Source organism: Xiphias gladius, chromosome 19, assembly GCF_016859285.1.
Source record: "Xiphias gladius isolate SHS-SW01 ecotype Sanya breed wild chromosome 19, ASM1685928v1, whole genome shotgun sequence".
Classification (NCBI taxonomy): Eukaryota; Metazoa; Chordata; class Actinopteri; order Istiophoriformes; family Xiphiidae; genus Xiphias; species Xiphias gladius.
In genome coordinates, this window is record NC_053418.1 from 16,549,908 (window position 1) to 16,573,955 (window position 24,048).

General features: G+C 39.9%; 1 protein-coding gene across 1 annotated transcript; it reads left to right on the top strand.

The window, feature by feature from the left end:
• Positions 1-1,413: 1,413 nt before the first annotated feature.
• serinc5 (serine incorporator 5) lies at positions 1,414-23,896 on the top strand. Its single transcript, XM_040155718.1, has 12 exons — positions 1,414-1,622; positions 12,221-12,388; positions 16,301-16,479; positions 17,100-17,182; positions 17,493-17,586; positions 18,299-18,510; positions 18,801-18,893; positions 20,014-20,140; positions 20,646-20,715; positions 20,956-20,992; positions 21,535-21,679; positions 22,486-23,896. The coding sequence occupies exons 1-12, from the start codon at positions 1,596-1,598 to the stop codon at positions 22,628-22,630; spliced, it is 1,380 nt and encodes a 459-aa protein (XP_040011652.1). The 5' UTR covers positions 1,414-1,595; the 3' UTR covers positions 22,631-23,896.
• Positions 23,897-24,048: the final 152 nt, after the last annotated feature.

Here is a 24,048-nt window from a genome sequence, read left to right on the forward strand (position 1 = left end):
ACAGCACTGAGAGGGGACACAATGACTTTGTGTGGTGGGTGACTGGGTCAGATGACAGGGTTGGCAAATAGCAACACAGTCATACAGAGCCACAGTGGCAGCCTTATCAGCTTGAGCTCATGTAACGGCCACTTCACTGGCCAGGAAAGCCACTGTTGGACTCAGCACAAAGCTGCCCGCATGCTGTTGCAAAACATGAGCACAGGGTTTTTTGGGAGAAGGTAATGCCCACTCATATGTCGAAATCAGGAAGAGATGCCTTCGTGATGATTACAACCTTGGCATGATAACACAGAGTAGAGCCTTTTGTGAAGCAGAAATGTGGTGTTCTTTGAAGGGAACTTTTTTTTGTGCTAGATTTTATTGGTACAGCAAGGAGGACAGAGGGCAACGTTCTTTGTTTGCAATATAACACAAGAAATAATGTTCATGGTCTGACAAATCTTTCTCCACTGCAGCAGTACTTTTTTGTGTCTAGTGCCCCTGTGGGCTGGGCACTTGTACGTGCATAACAGAACATACATAACATAACATAACAGCTTGGTATTCCTCATCAAACTATTAAATAAAAGACATTTCGGGTCATTTAGGTCTCATCAGTTGGTTATTGCCTAAACTTTGTCTGCTTGGGAAATTGACCAAATTACATCATATGGACAATTATATCGCTAGTTATGTTTCATAATTACAGCTGTTGGAATTATTTTATGCCACTTCAAATTTACCATCTGTTATCAACAGTTAGTAACTGATTTATTTTATTTGGGGAACTGATAAGATTTGATAGAGATCGCTCCATAGATCTTTTTGGTGTTGCTGTTATTTTCTTTTGTCTTTCTTTCTTTCTTTGTAAACTAACAAACCTTTCTGATGGATTTCATTTCTACGCAAGATCATAGTTATATATGTGCTGTATATGGATTTTGTATTGTTTGTCCAGGACTGTAAATGGAAATGAGACCTCAGGAAAATGCAATCAAACATTTGAAATGACATGTAACTGCCCTAATATTAGTGCATAGTAACTCTCACAAAATTGTCCTACATTCCCTTAATATTCCTTGATGGTCTTGTAAAGTGTCTGAGGCAGTGATTTTATTGAATCCCTCTGAAATTCCTTATATGAATAGGACAGCAGTTTTTCATAAGGTTATTGCATTATTCACACTATATGAAGGTCTTAATTTGTGTAGCATTTGGCTTTCTGAGAGGCTTTGATCTGTAACGAAAGGAGACTTTAACCTGAAAGTGTGTCGCAGAGATCTTCTTTCTCTCGTAGCTTGGTAAGTCACCTGGTTTCCGCTACTTCCTGACGCTCTCTTGTCTGTGGCAGAGGCAGTGCGGCTTTGTGTGTGGCTTTTTGTTGGGTGATGTGCAGTGGGAGGAGAGACAGGGAAGAAGAAATAAGGGGGTGGAGGAGAGACAGCGGCGGGCAGGCGGGCAGGGAGGAAGGACGGACGGAGCAGGGTGAGGAGGACCGACGCGTTGTTCCCCGTGTGGTAGAGATTTCATGTGGGGGTAGAAGAAAGCGACTGGGAAAAACAGCAAGCTCGTTTTGCCACCGGAACGGATTTTATTTATTGTCTCCCTGCAGAATGTGTACTCCGTGTTGTATCTCGCAGGTGAGGAACAAAATCTGGAATTTTCTGCCGTTTTTGTTATTGTTGTTGTTGTTGTGGTCGAACGGTTGACGGTTGTGAACGTTACAATGAGACGTTACAGTGAAGCGTTGCGTTAAGTCGGACGTCGACTGTTTCAGTTTTCTATAGTGCTGCTATCGGTATCTTTGGTGGCCACTCACCGCCAGCTAACCACTGCGAGTCAGCGATTTTTTTTTTCTCTCCCCCTCTGTGTGTCTTGGTGGTTTTTCCAACGCTCTTGACAGCTACCGTAATTCATTTCCAGTATGAAAATATTACGATTCCCTCACGTAACCCAATTGAATAAATTCACTGTAGCAGCGTTAAAGCCGCCGGAAGACAAAGAGAGACGAAAGAGGGCAACTAGCTAAAACATCAGCCACTGCTCAGCGAGAAGCCAACGCACAGTACCTGCCTTGAAAAGTGCCGTCAGGTTTGAATGTCTGTAAAAACTCTGAAACATGGTGGGTTGACAGTCCTCACACTTGCCTTGACTGCATAAGCTGGGTGTGAGGAAAGCGTCTTCGTTGTGGTTTTCTTGTTTTCTTTACAGTAATGCACAGTTGCCCCTTTTTTCAACCACTAAGGAACATTTCGCTCCCCAGCTCAAAAACTTCAGTCCAGGCCGATTTCTAGTCAGGACTTCCACTATATACTTTAGAGAAATGTTACGGTTTCATTTTTTTTTGTGTGTGTTTCCGAAGTGGTCATCGTCAATTAGTAATATTTTGGTCGCAGAATTACTTGTAAAAGGCAGCTAGTTTGTGGCTCACTTTAAAATGAACTACATTACCCCCCCCCCCCCATTAAAATAATATGAGTAGTCCTACTTTTTTTGTTTGTTTTCGATATGTTTGAGGTAAGTTTTTCTTTTTTTTGAAGTTTCAGAATTACTTTTAAAAGAGACGTAGCTGGTGTCATGTATGGGGAATATACATTAAATAGGCCTACCTAATGTAAAATTAATGTTGACAGTTTTTGTTTCTGATTCGTTTTTGGTTAAGAAGTAATATTTCGAATTTGCAGATTTACTTATAATAAACCAAATTAGTTATATATTCCTATATGAATATCATGGCTTCTATTAGTGCTAAAAAAAAGTTCTAGTTCTAGTTTCTCGATTGCAGTTTTGTGGTTTCTTTGTGTTATGAATTTCTTGGGGTGTTAGACAATTGGTTCAAAACAAGCAAGAGATTTGAAAATATCAGTGTGGGCTTTAGAAATTTACCATTTTGTAGATTAAAGGATTAATCGGAAAATAATCAGCAAATTTATCAATGAATGAATATGATTGGTGGTTGCATTGTTTGTGTTTCTAAATTATTTTAGGGCTTTAAGTAATGTGAAATTGTAGAATTGCTTTGAAAAGACAGACAGTTAGTGTTGTATATGGCAAGTTAGAACGGGTTTTCTTCAGTGCTTAGTGTAGTTTTTTTTGTTGTGTGTGTTTTTTTTTTTTTTTTTTAAATCAGATTGTTTTTGACCACACAGTCACCACTGCTGAGCTGGTCTGGTCAGGAATTTAATTACTTCGACACATCCATCACGTAAGGAGAGCTCACTTCTTTTTCCTGTTCTTTTCAAAGACAGGAAATGATGGAAACAGGGAAGGATTAAGAGAAAATGAAGGGCAAACAGTAAAAAAACGATTTTGTGTTGGTGTACTGGTGGTGTGCTAATCCTGGTCACAGACACCCCATTTAGTTTTGTTGCCATCTCTATTTATGTGTATACTTGTAATTTTTTTTGCTTAGGCATATATGTTCCCCTCCTGAGGTGTAGATGGGCCCAAATTGATGTGTCGTCTGTTAATTTCCTCCTCAGCTTGGGTTGTTGTTGTTTGGGTTTGATTTGGAGAGAGCACCAGGCATGGTGTGGGAGCAGCTCACTTGTAATTTCTCATTGGGACCAAGGATGTATGCCATGTTGTGATGGGACAGGGGGTAGGCTTTGGCTCAATGTTGAGTGTTGTCCAAAGCGCTGCAAGCGTTGGCTGTGAGAGTGGACAGGACTGAAACCATGTGGGTGTCTGTAAGCAGCACAGCAATGGCACATGTAACTTTGGCAGGGTACATGAATCAAGAGGACCTAGAGGATAGCATTCAAAAAGCATCCTTCCTGATAAAGTATCCTTGAGTAAGACATCAAGCACTGACCCTACACCCTGGCCTCCGTGGATGTGCAAGAAAGAGTATTTTAATCTTGCACAGCTCTTCTCCAGTACACCATGCTTTATTCACCTGACATTTTTGACTGTCTTTCCTTTATCAGGGGTTGTGCAAGATAACCAAAAGAGTTTGCTGAGAAATAGGGATTGGTGATTCGTTATTTATTCTTTGTCATTTATTACTGTAATTCTGTGGCTGCATTTTTTTAATATTCAGCAGTTGATGCAGGTTAAGCATAATGTTGCATTTTGTGATTAAAAAAAATGAGAAAAGTAAGTGGGTTTATCATTTAAATATCATTTTTAAAGAGTAATTCAACTTAAACCCAGATTCAGCTCAAACAGATAGTCTGTGTCTTATGTAACATGTAATTTAATAGAAGAGCAAGGATTTAGTCTCTTCATGACCAAAGAGGGTAATACTGTATTGGGCTAGTGTTGATTAATGAAGTTAAGTTGTTGGGCCCTTGGTTTCCTGTTTCCTATACACATGCATGTGAATGTATTTTTGGCATTGGATGGAACATTGTGTTGATATGTACTGACCAACCAGAATGAGTTTCTTTGTTTGCTAGAAAACTATAAAAGATTAGTTTTGCTCTCTGTTAGGAGAGACGGGGTGTTTTGCCAACTTGTGTAAGTTGCCGTCTCCTATTATTGATCAATAATAATCACTTTAATATTCAAATCCATCAGTGTCTGTGCTTCATTTGTGTCTGTGTCCAGAGTTTCCACCACACTTTCTTTTAAGAACATTTTTACAAGTCTCCAGAATCTGAGCTGACTGGGGTATGATCTTTGTAAATATATAAACCAATATTGTGAAATCCTGAACTATCCCTAAACATTCAGCCTAGTAACACCCACACAAACACAGCTATCACCATCAGACGGCGGCTTGACTGCTTTTTGCCGAGGTCACGAAACAGCGGCTGTAATGTCACAGTGAGGCAGGTGATCCTAAAAACTGGTGTTGATGAGCTGTAAAATCCCTTGACTTGTAAAACTGCCTAAGTGAATACGGCCACTAAACATCTGTAGCAAGATAAATTTCTGGGTCAGTCATACGATTGGAATTGCTGGCCAACTGTATCCATGTGTGACATGCCTGTTATTTTCAGTTTCCCTCTCAGGAATTTTGCTTTGGTCAGCAGCAGCAGGAGTTTGTTTTCCCACAGGGACATCATTGGCAATCTTCCATCTCTTTTGTCTCCATCTGAACTGTCATAGATTAGCAGTAATGTCTTGCTCAACCTCATCTTCTTTACATTTTCCCATGTTTTGTTTCTATAATTTATTAGTGTTTGCGAAAGGGTTGAAGGTTTTGATCTAATCGTGTGAAATGCCATCTAATTCTTTGAATGGTGCCTTTAGTATCAGTTGACGCACAGCAAAGCTGTGGCTGGGAATGGCATGGTGATGTGTGCAATGCTGTTTAACTGAACTCTCATGCTAATAGACAATATACTTTGGGAAGTGAAACAGGCCTCTGGGTAAGCACAGCATGATGTGGGATTAACCTGTACCTGTTGATCTCAGACTGCCTTGTATTGTCTTCCCATTCTAGTTCGGTCTATTTCCTTTGGCTATTTTTGTGATACTCCATTGTCGGCATGGGATTGTTTCATTTCTGCCTTCTGTTTTTCAGCTCTTCACTGTACCTCTGTTTTTTTTGTTTTTTTGAATCTATTGTTTCTGTTTTCTCTTTTCTGGTCAGGGGACTCAAGTTTCTCTCTGTTGGTTGTAGCTAGGGGCTATATTTGCTAAGAGAGAAGAGAAAGAACCTCCATTGTGTATAGCAAATGATACATTTTTGCTGTGTGTATACAGCTGCCTAGATAAATAGACAATAGTGGAGCTGTCAGTCACAATTTAGGGGAAATTGGAGTAGGCTTTGGTCTAGAGCTTGGGCCAAACGTAACTGTGTGTGAGAAAGGTCCTGCTTTGTATTGTCCTGAAGTGTTTTTTTTTTTTTTTTTTTTTGCCTCGCTTTTCCCTCTTTTTTTCCCCCCATTTTTTTTCCTTCTGCTGGTCTCTTCTCACTACGTTCAACACAAAGCATTGCTGTAATTTGAGATAAGAGGGTGTGTCTAGACTTTTAGTTGAGCTGTTAGTCTGACATGTTTCATTGTGGTCAACTTTATCTAGCGGCAACTATAATTTAGCTCTAATGAACAGGGAGTTCCCTTAGTTCTAAATCAGCTAGCTACAGCATAGCGTACAAATGAAATGCAGAATGTACTGAAGGAAAAGTAGGACAGGAAATAAAGATGTATGCATTAGATTTAATGAATGAATGAGCAGCCACACTGCTGGTGTGAATCAACCTGAGGTTTATTCTCCCAATGATGCAGTCACTGAAATGTTTATGCCTACGTCTTTCAGTTGTGAGTTGTCGTGACAGTGTTCATCTCAATTACGATTCATGTCTGTCCATGCTGTCATGTTTTTCCACTAAAAACTGTTTGCTCTTGGGTGTGTATTGTTTTTTTTCTACCACTGATAACCATAAATTCAACATCTCATATCAGCTGATGAAAGTTTTTCCCCCAGTTCAAAAATTAGGAAGGGAATTACAAATGCCAAATGTACTAACAGTAGTACTTATGTTTTTTTAGGGTCTTGTTGTGGTATTCCTTCCAGATTTTTTCAGATGATATGTCCTCAGTTCCCAACCTGTGTAGGTGTTGTTGACATATCTGCTTGTTTTGTTGACTAGTTGGAGGAGAAAACCCGTAACTGGCTCTGTAACCGTCTCCCCCCTCCTGATTCTCCTTTGCTTCTACCGTGATGTAGCAAGTGACCTATTTTTGCGGATGGTCTGTTGCGTAAGCACTTGTGTCTGCGTGGCTATGTGTACCAGAGTTGACCCCCTGTGTGTTTGATTTAGTTTGTTTCCTGTTTTTCCAAATACTGCAATTCTTTTCATCACTGCTGCTTTGAGGATAATAAGGTGGGGGAGAGTAGACGAGGGGAAAAACATGGTAATTATCATCAGTGCTCACAGTCTAATCACAGATGTGTTTTTAGGATTGTCTACATAACGGACTGTACCAATTTGTTAATTAAGTTCTAGCTGTAGGTTGGAGACCTTGCTGAACAAGGCAAGGTCATATAGACTCTGAAACTACTTGCTTCATTTTAAATGGCATTTGTGTTCATTTCCAGAGGGTATTCTCACTGCTGTGTCCTGTCCATCCTCCTGTCTTTCTCCTGACCCCTTGAACAGCTGGAAGGTAGTGGAGCATTGGGGTGTGAGTGATTTAGGGTAAAGGGCAGCTGAAAATAACAAAGAAAGGGTGAAGAGGAGAAAATAAAAGGGAAAAAGACGAGAAATGAATACAATAAGTCTCCAAGTAACAGGGTGGGGGAGGATGGAGGAAATGAGATGAAGAGAGGGAAATAAAGCTTCAAGCTGAGTGAAGAAGAGATGAGTCTTTGTCTCTTGAGAGTCCCACAATAACAGTGCAGTGATTGTTGCTGCTTTCAGTCGAGGGTTGTAAGAATCTTTGCTCAATTCAACTCTAGACCGGGGCATACCTTGCAAGTAGCTTTTCAGCAGGTCCCTGTTTTCTGTGGTATGGGATGAATGGCTAAAGCAGTATGACCAGCTAATGGGGGGTTGCTGTTGATTATTGAAGTAGGGGTATACACTGCAGACGTGTCGACCACCTGCTGACATGCTGGTGGGGCAGGCGGGCAGAGGAGGAGGGGTGGATGGCCCATGAAGTGGGTAGGGTCAGCGTTTGTTTCCATGGATATTCGTTTTGTATCTGTTTGTGGTTGAATTCCTCAAGACATTTTCCTCTCCTGGGTCCCCCTCCCTCCATCAGCTCTGCAAAGTGTGCTGGTGGGCCCTCTCACTGTGTGCAGTCCGCTGGTGAAACACCCCCTAACTAATGAAATCTAAACATCCCCACAGCTTAAATCGTCCTGCTTTTTCCTGCTTACTTTCAGTCTGTTGTGGTTAATTAATCGCCCATTGAGAAAGACGTGAGTGCAGCAGAGACAAAGGAAATGGCTTATCCTGTTAAAATGTGTGTGATGAAATAGACCACAGGGGGCCACATAAATAGTAGTTGGTTTAGATTCAAGGCTAGAAGCCTGTGTGTGCACAAAAGCAGAAATATGCACATGCAGCCCTGGCGGCAAAAGGGGTATCTCAAGCATTGGTAAATCGTGTGCATGCGTATGATCTTGATCCCTGCTCCCACAATTATCCGTGAATGGATATTAAAACACCCAGCTGTTGGATCCTGATTGTGAATAACCTGGTCTCATTCTGTGTTTGATCAGGCATCAAAGCATCAAGGAGGTCTTTGTTTTTGCAGCCCACAAATGTTACGCAGACAGCATGAGGTCAAATTCAGGATTTGACCTATTTTTCTGCTGTTCTTATTTCTGCATTACAGTGTGGGCAGATGAATTACATGTGAACCTTTTTTATATGTTGACCTATAAACTCATGGAGTCAGAAGGGATTCGCTATTTGTCTCAAGGATACTATAGCAAGAAAAACACAACATTATCACAAGGGCTTGAACCAGGATTTTCAGATGAGGGGTTCCTTACTTTGTGTGGTTCCCCACCTTGTTGATTTCTCATCCAAAAGGTACAGTTATGTATTCTGTTCTTTATTTCTTAAAGGTTTAAATTCCTGATTCATAGGTGGTCACAAGATGTGGCAAAATGATGAGGTTTATGATGTAGATCATAATCTGTCTACCCTCTATGAGACCAGACATAATTAGTGGAAATGATCGTTGTAGTGCTTTTACTGACTTAATAATTTTGCATCTAACAGTTTCTGAAAAATCTAAATTCACCCTCATGTAATAAGAGCAACAGACACAGTGGTGCTTTCTCAGCTCTTACAGAGAACTGGGTGGCAATGTAATTGGGTTTGGTTTCACATGGGAAACATTTTAGAGAACTATCAAAACAACACCAGACAGCTTGCAGCAAAAAGGCTCGGCCATTAGACTCCATTCTTCAGGTCCATGCAGAAAAACAATTAAGTGGGCCTTCCCGAAAAGACTAGCAGGGAAACCTCTGGACAGAGAAAACGGGGAGGGAGAGGCATGTGGAGAGGGAAGTAGCTTGATCCTGACCATGTGGCTGTGTGGATCCAGCTGTCTGCAGCATACCACGCATTACTGGCATCTGGAGCGGAACGCAACACATCAGACAGTGTTGCACACTGGCTTTACTACATCAATACACCCAGATCCCTGCTTAGACACAGACACTCAGACAAGGTCTAAGATTACTGTTATGACTGAAAGGCAAAATGAACTAATGTTGCTAAAAAAAAAAAAAATGAGGAAAAAATATATTAATTGTAATGGGAAATGTTTTATTTCTTTTTATTCATTGCTACTTATCACTGATTAAACCTGTTGAACTATGTTCTTGTAATCTAAAGGGATGCTATGTTCTCTGAACTTAGGATTGTTTGAATGAACCGTATGAACTGATTATAACAAATAAATGCTGGTCTGAACCGGCTGTACATTTGTGCAGATTCGAGGACAGAGTGTGGAATTTAACCTGTTTATTCGTGCTGACGACAACGGCTACGTGACCATCACTGTATATAAGGATTGTCTTATAGTTGGCACGTGTGCAGACTCTGAAACCTCAGTGGTGGATAGAGTGCTGCGCCCTATTCGGCTGAATAGATAGACTCTTGTCTCTGTCTGAAGATCATTGCTGAATACTGATGGTTGTTCTCTTTTAATTTGACTTGATATTCTGTAATAAATCACTTGAATCTTCATAGACTTATTGTTGTTCTTTGTTCCTCACCTAAAGGCCTTTCTACCCTAACATTAATCACCAGAGGATCTATATACAGTAGGAATCCCACATTGTCAGGATACATTTGAGCTACAAATTTGACCACTACTACAAAGTTTTAGTAGTGGTCTTGGGGGTTTATGACTCTGACAATGTAAATGCAACTTCCCCAGCTCAAGTGCAGCTGGGGACCTTTGTTGCACGTCATTCCCCCTGTATCTCTACTCCCATTTCCTGTCTGTTGCTACTGTATCCTATTTAATACAGGCAAAAAATGCCACAAATCTATCTACAAATAAAGTAAAATTGGAGTTACAAGGTGCATACGGGAAATATAAAGTAAAGAGATGATGTGGAACAGTGGACAAAATGAGTAATGCAAAGACATTAAGTACATCCACAGAAAAGTAACTATTTTGTTTACATACACTGGCATGATATATTTTTTTAAAGTAACATTTGTCTTTGGCATACACCAGTTGGTGCCTCCTTTTGAGGTAACTGTGGCTTTCAATCAGATGCAGATGACGCTAGACGGTACGCATCTTTCATGAGATGTTTCAGTCCACAACCATGACACCCTCCAGTTGATGGGTCCTACCCTTCTCACCTAATGCCATACTGACAGTACCTAGAGATAAGTTTTCCCTGTAGCTTAGAAATTCTCAGCCATAGTCAGGCTACCCTTGGCATGTAACCCACAGTAGCACCATTCCCTTCATGCTTGCAAAGCCTTTGTCGCATCCGATAAGGGGAGAATATGCAAAGGAAAACGGTGCATGTAAGCCCTCCAGCAGTGGAGCACCAATGTAGTATTACAGTGTACCATACCTTTCACCACAGCAGTGTGTGATCTGCAGTCTGAGAGGCAGAAGGCTTACACAAGTTGGGTGGGGTGGCTACAGAAAGATTATATACTGTATAATTATAGAGCCTCCTCTTTCATAAATAGAACACAGGGCCTGTGTGTGTGTGTGTGTCTGTGTGTGTCTGTGTGTTTTGGGGCAAGACACTATCTGCAGTGACCCAGAGTTGCTTCTGTGAAGGAGGGGAGGATTTGTCCGTCATGATTGAAACCATGAATGAGCAGAGAGACAGCCAAGTGGGTGTCTTCTGTTGCAAAGTTGTCCTCTGTTCAGTAAGCTGCCATAATTTTGTCTTTTTGCTCAGATCTGTGATAAGTGTTGTAGGGTTGTGAAAGCTGGAGTTCTGGAAAGATAAATATGTACCAGAAGGAACCAGACACTCCCACACATAAAAGTTGGCCAAAATGGCTTCAACCTCTGAACAATCTAAAAAAAAAAACCCCAAGATACTGTACTCTAAGTGCTTAACCATAGAACGCCTTTTACAACAACAAATTTTCAGCTATAGTGTTATGAATATTGCATTTTGTAAGATGAACTTACCCTTTCTGTCATTGAATTTTTTTTTTTTTTTTAGCAGCAGTGCTATTGCATGCGCACCATTGAACACGCAATGCCAGACCCTCATTTGTGCACACTGGTGGAGGAATAGCTTAAAACAACCTGAATCGTTATAGATAAGGTTATTCATGTGTTGTGTGTTAATTTACTGGGAGCTTTTGATGATTGAAGTTTAAAAGAATGAAATATTAAAGAATGAAATGTTAAAGAATGAAATATCTTAACACAGAAAATTACTAACTTACTTATTTTTATACAATAGAAATAGAAATAGATAGTATGAACTTAATGAACTAGTCTTTAAGGCTCATCTGATCATTCAAATTTAATTTCACAAACAATATAAGTAACAGGACAGGACAAAGTTGCACTAGTTTAGTCTAAGTTTGTCCCCATTTGATCAGGATGTTAATAAAACCATTTTGATTCATTTAGGCATGTTTGTGCAGGCAACACAAATATTTGTGCTTGCACTGTTTTTGAGAAATTAAACATTACATTTTTAAGCATAGGCCTCAGCACCCAATTAATGTCGAAATGACTCCAAAGTGGTGACTCCTTTGATGGCACATTGTTTGGGAATTTTTCTGAAAGCAAAGGTTTGAGTGAATCATGGGTTTAAGTGTATAGGGAGTATTTTATTCAGATTGGGAATTTGGGGCTATATAAATAAACTGTGACTTCCTGTAGGTCTGTTAAACATTGCACAATCCATGTATAACCTTCAATATTTGAGTATCTTGGCTCCCAAGCTGTAGTTCAAATCAAATGTCAAACTATCATTCTCTTGTTTTGAATTATCACTAAAAGGTCTCTTTATTTCTGCTTTTATCTTTTGTCCACTTCTCTCTTTATCTATATTTTCAATATTCCAAAGCAGTTTTGTTGGAATTAGTGAATATCTAACTTCAACAAAAGGCATTTTGGTCTTATGATACTTTGGGAATCTCAGGAATTTTCTTTTGTCTCATTTGCTTTCTTAACCGGAAAGTCAAAGTGCAGACTCTGCAGCTGACAGGGTCGGCTGTAAAAAGAGCACTTTAACCCTGGTCTTCTCTCACCCAAGGGCCCCTTTAATACATTATGTCCATATCAGATGGCTTGTGATGGTGTGGAAAACTGTGAAAATTGATATGGTAATGTCTTCCCCATCTCTCCCTCTTTTCTTCACTTTTCTCCTTGTGCAGCTGGCCTGCTGCTGCGGCTCAGCAGCCTGCTCGTGCTGCTGTAACTGCTGCCCCAAGATCAAACAGTCCACAGGGACCCGAATCATGTACGCCTTCTACTTCCTGTTGGTGACCATCATCTGTGTAATCATGATGTCCCCCACTGTGGAGCAGGAGTTGAGAGACCATGTGAGTGCATATATCACACTTTGTAATGTATCACTACCCCGAAACACATGCACACATACATGCACACGATCTAAATAGAATACACTGCACAATATAAGGTGTTTCCCAACAAAAGATACAACTGATACAGTCCGTTTGGAAAAAAAACAAAACTTTTAAAAAAAATTATTATTTTTTATTTTTTTATTTTTTTTACAAGATTCTGGATTACACCAACAAAATAAGGACACTTGATAACTTCAAGGTCCACTCAGTTTGTGTGTGTGTTTATTTTGTTTTGTTTTGTTTTTTTAACTGTTTAAATTATGGGTATATTTAAATACATAATAGAAGATTTCTTATATGGTTGAAATTGTTACTTGTAAGAAGGTAAGGAAGAAATAACAGCACAGCTCTCATCTTTGCTCCATAACAGTTTCATTTTAAATGGATAGGGAGTGAAGTGATTTAGAAACTCTCAATCCTAAAAGCCCTGAAATAAGTGCTTCCATAGTACAGTGATGATATATCGGTTGCAGGTTATGATAACATCCACCAAACTACATTGGCACTGAGTAGAGCCCATACCCCCACCAAGGCGAAAAATGCCCAATCTCACAATTACAATTATAATTACAATCTCACAATTGTTAAGGAAAGTGATTAAAAAAAAATTCCTGGATCCACCTCTTTAACTGGATCCGCACCAAACCTTAATGGGTCATTCACTGGCCCATGCCCCATCCTTCCCTCAATTTTGTTGCAAATCGACTAGATACTTTTTGCAAAATCCTGCTGACAAAGAAATAAACAAACCAACAAACATAACCTGCTTGGCGTGGGTAAGAAATTCTGATGGGTGGCCATCATTTCCTGTGTGCAGCTGTGTAGGTAGCAGTATGGCTGGTGACTTCTTGGAGTCTTAAGGAGTGACAGATTTTTAAAGATATTAGATTTTTATGCCTCTTCTCTGGTGACAGCCGTGGCCAGAGGTATTATGTTTTGGGGTTGTCCGTCCGTCCGTCCCATTCTCGTGAGCACAGTATCTCAGTAACAACTTGAGGGAATTTCTTCCAATTCGGCACAAACGTTCACTTGAACTCAAAGATGAATTGATTCGATTTTGGAGGTCAAAAGTCAAGGTCACTGTGCCCCCATGTCCGTCCCATTCTCATGAACGTGATATCTCAGGAATGCCTGGAGGGAATTTCTTCAAATTAGGTACAAATTTTCACTTAGACTAAAGGACCAACTGATTAGAATTTGATGGTCAAGAATTCATACACTAGTTTTGACAACATACACTTAATACCTTTTTATTAACTTCTCTAAAAGTCTTCACTGCATATATTATCAGTCTGGACAGACATGAATGTAAACTGCAATTTGATTAGTTGGCGGAGGGATACAACAATGAGACTGTTATTGTCGTTACAACTAAAATCAGACCTGCTGTCATCACAGTTGAGTGCAGGAGATATTTTTGATAAGTGGTCTAAAAAAGCAAGCGAGCTGATTAAAAGACTATCACCACACACTTAAAAAGTTCGCTCATTTCCAGCACTCTGAGGAGTTTTCAGACATTCGGCATATAGAGTCTCCGCATCCATCATCTCACTTAAATTTGGCTTTTTCATCCATTTCTTTACATTTAGTACCTAGCTTTAGAGTCTAAATTTCGTCGTTCTTTTTCAAAAGGCCTAGTTTACTCAATAGAAGAGTGGGAGTTGGCTCAGAGGCTCTAGTAACCAAGCCACTATGACCTTTTACACGTTTGTCCTACCATACACCTGTGGACTCTCCCCTTGCTTCACTTCACAGAAGTTAATTACAGTCCAAAAAAGGAGGTCTGAGTGTCAATAAACAGAAGAGTGAAGTGCTAGAAACACATACTGACATGGAGCAGAGGTGAAAGGAAAGAGAACGAGCATATTTGTAGGTTACACACTCTCCACTCAGATTTTTGAAATGGGTGTTTTCAGTTGAGCCAACTTCACGTTTAGCTTTCTGCTATAAATAGAATAAAATTTCAGAGAATGCACCTCCCTTATCTTGCCAGTGCTAACAGGCAAGATTAAAGATTTATAGAATTGCTAAAGGCAAAGCAGACATCCTACTATTTTACCTGGGGATCCCATGAGTAGCTACCGTAGTCAAAGAGGCAGGACTTCAGGCTGGCAGCTTTTGTTTTTAACCGCCCATCTAACCTCTGAAGCTGGGAGAAGAACACAGGAGTGCTGCTGCTCTCTCTTTTGATCTATATAGCTTTCATGTTATCTCTTTGAAACCTCACAATGCAGGATTATTATCAGACTGACTATTTCTGTGGTTGTTTCTGAGAAATCTCCAACTAAACTGGAAGGCTTCTATGGGTGATGTTATCTGCTAAAATACAAGGTAGTTAATTATCTTCTTCCAACAGGTGAAAGACTGTAATCACAATCCTGGCAGAAGGTGTCAGGGATGATGTCCTGATTCATCTTCTTCTCATCTTTTCGTCTGTGTTTATATTGATAGCTGAATTTATACGCTTGACAAGTGATGTTCCCATTTCTAGGTACCATACAGTAAGTACAGTGTGTACCTGTGCACACTGATATACACTGAAAATTATGTTATTATACCTGGGAAGACAACCTTCACTGAACTGAGTTACCATGGCAATGACTGCAAGCTTCCTCAACTGAAAGCATATTTAAGACTGTGATATTTTTCCACCAAGTTCTTTTGCTGTTTTTTCTTCTCTCTTTGTCTGCCAGTGTCTACAGTGCAATATTAAAACGACCTCCTACTGTGTTTGTCCTTGTGAGAGCAAGACCCTGTAAGAGGCCCATCCAGGCACAAAATGGCCTCTGACAGGAAATGCAAAAAGCCTGCTGAGTTACACACGCATACATACACATATACACACACACTATCAGTCCCACTCTGAGCACAGTGGGAATTCCCAGCTAAGAGAGCAGCTATTGTGCATATGAGAGCGCTGGTCTTTTCTCAAGCGATTTACAGCAGTCTGAACCAGCCAGCCCCTTTCCCTCTTAATCACAACACCATGGACATGCTAATATGGTCCTCAACATGAAACAAAAGCTCCAAAATGGGCTTTTTACTCTATGTTGTGATCTGGCTCCGAACTGTGCTACACATTGAGGGGATGACAACTCAATCCGCTGGTGTCTCACCCTTGTGTACAACTTCAAGGACCAGAGTACTCTGCCAAAAACTAGTAAAGCAAAGTCAAACCATATATTATCTGAAAGTAGAGATCTGGAGTTCTCTCAAAAAATTACTTCTGTTTGAAAATCATTTTTTGTATTTGGCTTGGACTCATATCTCTGCAGGCAGGGGGATCAGTGAAGGGAACAGAAATTTGAGCCTCTAGTCTGTGATTATCAAATTCAGAGGCCGTCTCTTCTGTTGGCACTGACCCACTGAAGCACTTCCAATTTTTTTGTTGAAGGCCATAGCAAAGTCCTTATCTACTTTACTCACTCCAGTTTTTGCTCTCTTTTTTTTGCGCAGGTCACTGCAGTTCAAAATATTTTTTGAAACTTTGTTAAGACGGATCTCCTAGTCTTTCTCTCTTGCTCATGCTCCCTCTGCTTTTCCCTCTTCTCAGTCGCTCTGACTTGCTGACAAAAGGCTGTTAATTTATTCATCTGTGTCTTTTGTTTGTGTACACTGACAGTTAGCCCCTCTAACACCCTGTAGAGAACGAGTGATGAAAGAGGGCTTCATGGAGTGAAAGAGGGGTTGTTGTCGCTGCCTGTTCTCTCTTTCTGCTCCTTTAGAGGCGTGACGCTCAGAATTGACAATATTGGGCCCTTTCTCTGAAGCCACGTTCTAGACAAACACTAGCAGAGGTGGGGGTTTTTTTTCAACACTATAATGATCTAATTGAAGTATTTTCGCTGTATTGTCCTTATCAATCAGATCCCCTTCTACAGCGAAATGTGTGAGAGGATGAATGCAGGAGAAAACTGCAAAACTCTGGTTGGCTACTCCGCTGTCTACAAGATGTGCTTTGGCATGGCCTGCTTCTTCTTATTCTTTGCTATCTTCACCATTCGAGTCAACAACAGCACAGGCTGCAGGGCAGCCATACATAACGGGTAAGAGGGCCTTGGTTGTTTTTCTGTTTTGCCTCATCAGTCATTAAACATTTTACATTAATCTATAATATCTAGGAGAAACCCTAAACTTATTGTGCTCATGTGTGGATAATAAAAGATTTTTTGGGGCCACAAATCTCTTACAAGTTTAATGACAGGCTTGGTTCATTCAGGCTAAAGACAGAATCAGTAGCAGAGCATGACAATTTGACAAAGAATGGAGCTGCCTTTATATAAAGTAAAAGAGCATCAGCTGTTTCTCCATTAGTATTCTTAGTGTCACCATATATGGATACTGCAAACTATTCAAGACTTACCATAGTTTGCTTAGACAAATTTCATAGAGTCCCTGCCATCTACCCATATCATCCTTACATTCTTTCTGTCACCAGAGCTGAGGTAAGCATGTTCAAATATGAGAGCCTGATGAACTTATCAACTCTTGTCCCTTACACTCATGCAGGGAAAAATATCTGCTATCATGTATCATCTGTCTTCACGCTGGGGCTGATTTGTCAGGAATCATTGTTTTGTATGTTATCATGCTGATTGTTTGCATTTAATGTTTAACTTTTTTTCATGAATGACTTTTTTAAAATTACCACTACTTTAATTGTCAGGTTCTGGTTGCTGAAGTTTGTTGTGCTGGTCGCATGCTGCGCTGGAGGTTTCTTCCTCCCAGAAGAGGAAACCTTTCTGGAAGGTAAAAATGGGACACTTTGCTCTAGAAATGCAGCACATTAACCTTAACCTTCAAAGCTGGATTTAATAATATCATTTTTTAATTAATATATCATTGACATATCCATCTCTGTGGTTGCAAACCAAAAAGTAGGAGACAAGAAAAAAGCTAAAGTGACAAATTACGCAATTGATTTGCTGCATCGTCTGACCCAATAAGCTTCAAAAAATGACCCTGCAGATTTGTCTGTAGTTGGCAGATTTAAGTTGTCATGCCTGTCTTGGCATCACTCAAACTACTTCCCTTTCTCTGTCTCTGTTCAATGCTACAGTGTGGCGCTACGTAGGAGCCATCGGAGGGTTTATTTTCCTGCTGATCCAGCTCGTGCTGTTGGTGGAGTTTGCACACAGATGGAACACAAACTGGTGAGAGCAACATGTCCTCTCTCCACTCCTGCCCCTTTTTTGTCCCAGTAACTTAAAGTCTAGCTCACTTAAGCAAGGACGCCCTGCAAATAAGACCAGTGCCTTGTTTTTTATTTGTTCTTGAGAAACTCAGAAGGTTGGAGGTATTCTTCTGTGGGGCTATTTGGATGAAAAAGGTTTGGAAAGAGTCATGTAGCTCATTTTTTTTTGTGGGTGGAGGGGACGCTTGCCAAACAGGCCGTCCTCTGCAGATTAACAGGATGCATATGGTTTAGGAGTGTGCACTCGGTTTCCCCTTTCTCCCTTACACAGACAACAGCAGACTGTTCAAAAAAACTTTAAATTGTATGGTCAGCAATGCAGTAAACTAACAGTAAACCTCTCAATATGTATTGCTATGAACACTATTTAGTAAAACCTTACATTTCCAGAACAAGTAAAATGGATGTGAAAGCACTTAAGCAGCTATAAACCTGTCTTCTTGTCTCCCCAGGGTGCAGGAATAGCCCACCAAACATAACTCTTTGTCTTTCTTTGAATTTTTCTTTAGGCCGATCGTTCCTGTGTCAGTTTTTTTTGCTTTTTTTCACCCTGTTCGCTTGATCTTTTTTACTTTTTTACTTATATAATTTGCTTTACCCTTGTTCATGTTGTGTTTTTCCTTTTGCTGTCTATTTTCTCTCTCTCCCTCTCACTCTCTTTCTATCTGCAGGAGTTCAGGAGTAAAATATAACCGGCTGTGGTATGCCGCTCTGGCCTTGGTGACTCTGGTGCTGTTCAGTGTTGCAGTAGGAGCCGTGGTCTTCATGGGTCTGTTCTACACCCACCCTGAGGCCTGTTTACTCAACAAAATCTTCATTGGCATCAATGGCAGCCTCTGCCTCATCATCTCCCTGCTGGCCATCTCCCCATGCATACAGAAACGTGAGAACCTGTACTCACAAGCACATTTGATTGTCTAACGCAAATAAGAATACAAGCATTTGTGTTACAGTTGTTGTTTGTAGAAAGCTACTTGGTTTATCACAGAAAGAAATTCACAAATAACAACACATTTGAGACACAATAATCAAAGATAGTGTAATGACAGAAAGTAGTAAGTAATACTTTTGGCTGAAATACTGTTTTGTAAAATACATTTGCACCAACTCAGGAATCTCTCTCAGTATAGCCAGTTATATTAAAATTTTTTATTCATCTTCGTGTCCCTGCAGTGCAGCCCACATCTGGCCTGTTGCAGCCAGGAGTCATCAGTGTGTATGTCATGTACCTCACCTTCTCAGCCTTCTCCAGCAAACCCAAAGAAAGTGAGTATGAACAGACACCCGTCTATACCTAGTAGTCCCAAACATTATTTCGTATCAGCTTGGATCAACAGGCTTTATTTATGCTGACTTATGGGTTAGGCTTATTAAAGCTGTCGCAAATACCACTTAAAAAAACATTGCTATGACACATTGTCAAGTTTAGGAATGGAACACTCATCAGTATAAATATATTTTGTGATTAGAATACACTTTAGATTTTATTACCCTAAGTGTGGCAACAACCAGCCATAACCAGAAGGAGGGAGCCCCTCATGCTGCACACACTGTGGAGTGGACACAGTGGCATGGTAGTAAAAACAGGAAAGCTGACTACAGAACCAAATACACAATTATTTTTCAGGATTGTGTTTTTAAATTGATAAATTGACATTTTTCTTAGTTATTAAAGTGATCGTTTAATAGTGATTTAATATTATCATTTATTTCAGTGGTATTGGTGAAAATTCAGAGCAAAACAATAATGGTTTTACAGTTAATTTTCAGTGCAGCTTGGCACAAAGCTTTGTCCCCGTGAAAAAACAAGATTATGATCGTTCAAATGTTAACAGATATGACAGTGAATAAAAAAAAGGTTAAAAAATATTTTACATGCAAAATAGACATCCAGGCACCAATTTGACAGTGAAATGTTCAGTGTCGTCATTATAACATAACAATTACTAAACTTGTAGTTCTGTGTTAAGTCACACTCAACATTAAGTAACATAAACCAAATGCAACAGAATGAGGCATTTCTAAAATAGAGCATTAACATCTTTCTGATAAAGATAAAAATAAATCAAAGCTTAACTGAGAGCTTAAGAGAAAGTTGTGATTCTCAAAACAACTAGTAATTAGTCGGTACGTTTCCATCACTACAGTGCTTTTGTTTCCATAGTAGTTGTTGTAGATAATTTTCTATGCAAGGAATCCCTTTGTAAAGTTAATCTTTTTATAAATATTTAATATCAGCAGTTGCCTCCTAAGTAGCACTGTTGCTAACACTGCCAAAATACAAACACACTTGCTGCATCTTTCACAATCTCCCTGTTCCTTATGATACTCCCTCTACTACCTCTCTCACCTCATCCACCTCTGTCTGCACATTCGTTCTGTCTAGTTCTGCAGAGAGATGGTGTGAACACAACCGTGTGTGTGTTTCCCTTCAACTCTGGGACAGAGAGCGACAAGAAGATTGTCACCGCTGTGGGAACTGTTATCCTGTTTGGCTGCGTCCTTTACTCTTGGTAAGACAAACACACACATTCACACACACGCCTCTTGTTTATCCTTTTTCCTAATCTCAGTGTCTACACACATACAATCTAAGTTTCCTGGCATTATATCTCTTTTTAGTATTATATCATTGAACTTATAGAGTTCAGACATTGTGCAAAGGCTAAAATCCAAATCCATTAACAGCAGTTCTGTTACAGGCAATGTGAAGTAATAGTAAGGTATTTTATGGCAGGCTGTAGCGACAGAGACAGGGTAGTTTTGATTGGCTGTGACTTCGGAGAGGCAGTGTATGATTGGCTGTGGCTGACCTAAGGGTGTGCGAGACAAGAACTATGGCTTTTTGCATTTGTTCACATGTGTTTCCCATCAAGTGGAGTCATCATGTCTCTTGTGGTTGTTCTTTGAAGAATAGGGAACTGCAAATTATTAGAGAAATACATAGTGACGGAATTACAACCTTTCTCTCCCTCCATCTGTCTTTATATTTCCTGTCTTTTTCCACCCTCACTCTAGCTTGACGTCCACCACCAGGCGAAGCTCTGCAGCGCTCAGGGTGTGTAGGAACAGTGAGCCAGAGACTGAGGTAAACGCACAGATATTCAGATCTCACTAAGTGTGTGGGTTAATCAAATGTGCAGACTGGTTTAACAGATTAACAGAACTTGAAAATCCCACTGACCAGGCATTCCCGATTACACGTCCTTATCAAATTAAACAGATGAGCCCCAAGAGACATAAAAGTGTGTGTGTGTCTATTTGTGTATGTCTTTCAAATATTTAACTCCAGCTAGGTGGTAACTTCTGTGTTTCCTATACCTTGCAGAGAGCTCGTTGCTGTTTCTGTTTTGGAGATGACACAGGTGAGGAAAGTCAAATCATTCCCCCTTCACCAACACATCTTTATTTATTCTCCCCCTCTCACCCCCCGCTGCGTCCCCAGCCTGTTCAGTCTGTATGCATATGCCCCCAGCCATAGTATTTGCACACAGAGGGGCTATGCTCATTGCTATTCCTCACCCAGATTGAGGATGGTGAGAAAGTATTGGTCAGCAAACACGGATGATGTCACTGTTACTAGGAGGTTAGCATGACACAGTGAAGCAGGGCCAGTGAGGAAATGGGATTGTGGGTAGTCTCACACCGCCACCTGCTGGAAATAAAATACTACTATATGTTGGAAAATATAAGTATAAGAAAAATATCACCACCTGCATAATACATATTGGCTTTATTTAGAAGTTAAATAAATAAGGTAAATGTTAATTGATTTAATTTGAATTAATCAGTCCAGTGAGGCATTGGACTTTATAGTACATCTTTCTTCCAGTGTTTCAAGCATTTCATGCATTAAGCGTGTCACTGACACCTGTTCTCTTTGCATGATTTAATGTGTACTTTTCAGATGACTATGATGAGGAGAAGACTGGTGCAGGCCAGAATGTGATGTATGATGAGAGAGAGGGAACCATCTATAGCTACACCTACTTCCACTTTGTCTTCTTCCTGGGTTCCCTTTATGTCATGATGACCGTCACCAACTGGTTTCAGTAAGTGATACTAACTGTGACATACTTTCGGACTGTAGTACTATGTGTTTTAGGTGTACACAATACTTGAGTTATGGAACACAAACAGAGGGCAATAGGCAATTAAAATGTAGCATGTAGAAATTTAGCTCCTTGCTACATTTCTTGCATTTTAACTCCACACAGGCCAGATTGCACCTTGAGGTGCTTTGGCAGAGCCACCCCTGTCTGTTCCTCAGTCTAGCCTGAAGACCTGTGAAAGTTCTCCATTATTGAGGAGCGAAGGCTCTCTGTCTGTTCATTCTCATAACTTTCCCGTATGTCCCTAGTTTCATAAAGTATACGCTCTGTCTGTAAAGTGTTCATGCAGATTAATTTTATTTTTGTGACCTGTTAAAGGTTAAGGAATTTACATGGCTAAATAGTTTGTCAGATTGAGTAGTGCTGGTGTTTTTAATGGCGTAAATGTCTGTATTTTATTTAGGTAATTAGGTAAAGTGGCAATGTCTGGAATTGTGCATGTGCCTGGAATTATATAATGGGCCACTGTAAATGTTACTGAACCGTCACTAATGTTGAGTTACACCTGTGTTTTTTCTACAAGTCAAAATCTCTGCTGTGGAAAATGTTTTTATATGACCATGTCCTAATTAATATAATAAGGTTAATGATCAATAATCAGGTCCTGTACAATTCCAATTTGATACAGGTAGGCAGTATTGTCTTAGCTGGGTTACAGTTGCACTGTTGTTTATTTGGGTTAAAATAAAAAATCAGTCCCACTGTCTGTCTTTGCTCAGTTCTCTCACCGTGTGCTTCTTCTGCAGTTACGATGACCATAAGATTGAGAAGCTGTTGGATGGGAGCTGGTCAGTTTTCTGGATCAAGATGGCCTCCTGCTGGGTCTGTCTCATCTTATACATGTGGACCCTCATTGCTCCTATGGTCTGCCCGAAGCGTTTTGAGGCCTAGGATGCACATCACTACATTAGGATCAAGCTACTCTGATTCTTGGGACGTGGGTAGGCAGAAGCTCCTATGCTGAGCCAAGGGACCACCACAAGCCCCCTTTACATTGAAACACAACCCTACACTACCGTCAACGTTCAAAATGGAGGATTATCTGTTGCCTTTTGTTTTATATGCTAGTGTTTATTTTACGTTCTTTGACGATGTTAAGCTGTTAATACCTAGACGGTAATTTTTTTATTCTTCGCTACCACTGACTCCTGGAGTTTTGTATTACTTACTGGTTTGAAATTATAGAGAATCATGGGAGGTGAGTTACGTTGTGAAACATGAGAAGCATCCAATCCCTATAGATTCCCTGATAACTGAAAATAATAATGATAATTGAAATTGACTTGAAATTGTATTTTGTAAGTGTTTCCTGTGTGTGTCAATTTTTCTTGGATTCTTGCTTTTACTCTCATTCAGGCATTTCGGTTCTGTACAGTTGGACCATAAAGTTGTAGTAATGTTTTGGGACAAATTTATTTCAAGTTAAGAGATGTTACAGTAACTGTATTTATTCAAGTATGTCTTAAGGAATCAAAGAAGGATTGTGGTTTGAATTGAATTAGATTTGGCCCTGACTTGTTTAAAAACTCATCTCTCAGGCTCACATGTAAGCTGTATATGTTTATGCTTTGTTATATTGCCCCCTTTTGTAGAAGTTTTCTATGCAATGGAACAGGCTCTTTTTCGATATTAGATACCCAGTGTTGTGAAGTTTCCACTTAGATCATAAGGATAATGTTCCAGATTTTATTAATGTCAGTGCTCCCTTTGAGCCAAATCTTTTCTTAGGAAAATCCATGTAATTTGTACAAGATTTCCAGTCATCCTCATTATTGTACAGGGCAGTGCTCTTCAAATCAACCTGCCTTACATAAGAGTGACGTTAGTGGAGTGCCGCCTCTCTGGAAGAGCTGCAGTGACACAGACGAGGACTGTTTGCCAAAGGTAGATGTCAGAAAAGAACAAACTACTCTATCAGATTGTTTGGTCTGTCACAGAGACAAATATAACGGAGAACATTATGCATTTGCATGCACACGCAGACACCTAAGTTGTTTAGCTGTTCTCTGTACAGTCGTAAAGGCTCTTTGCCTTGTCTTTGTTACATGTGTCAGCTCATAATGGTGGTCAGAATAAGGTAGCATGAGTGCTTTTATTAGTGCGTTATTCAACACTGGATGTTGAGTTTACTGCTGAAATAAAATTCACAGACCTTCACCTGTTTGTTACCTGTATAACAGATTTTTTTTGTATTGTATAAAAATACAATATATTGCACATTGTCATCTGCAAGTCCTTTTTGTTTCTCACTCTTCATCAATAAATTCTTTTGTCTAATTGTATTCCTAACATGTTTTATAACTTATATG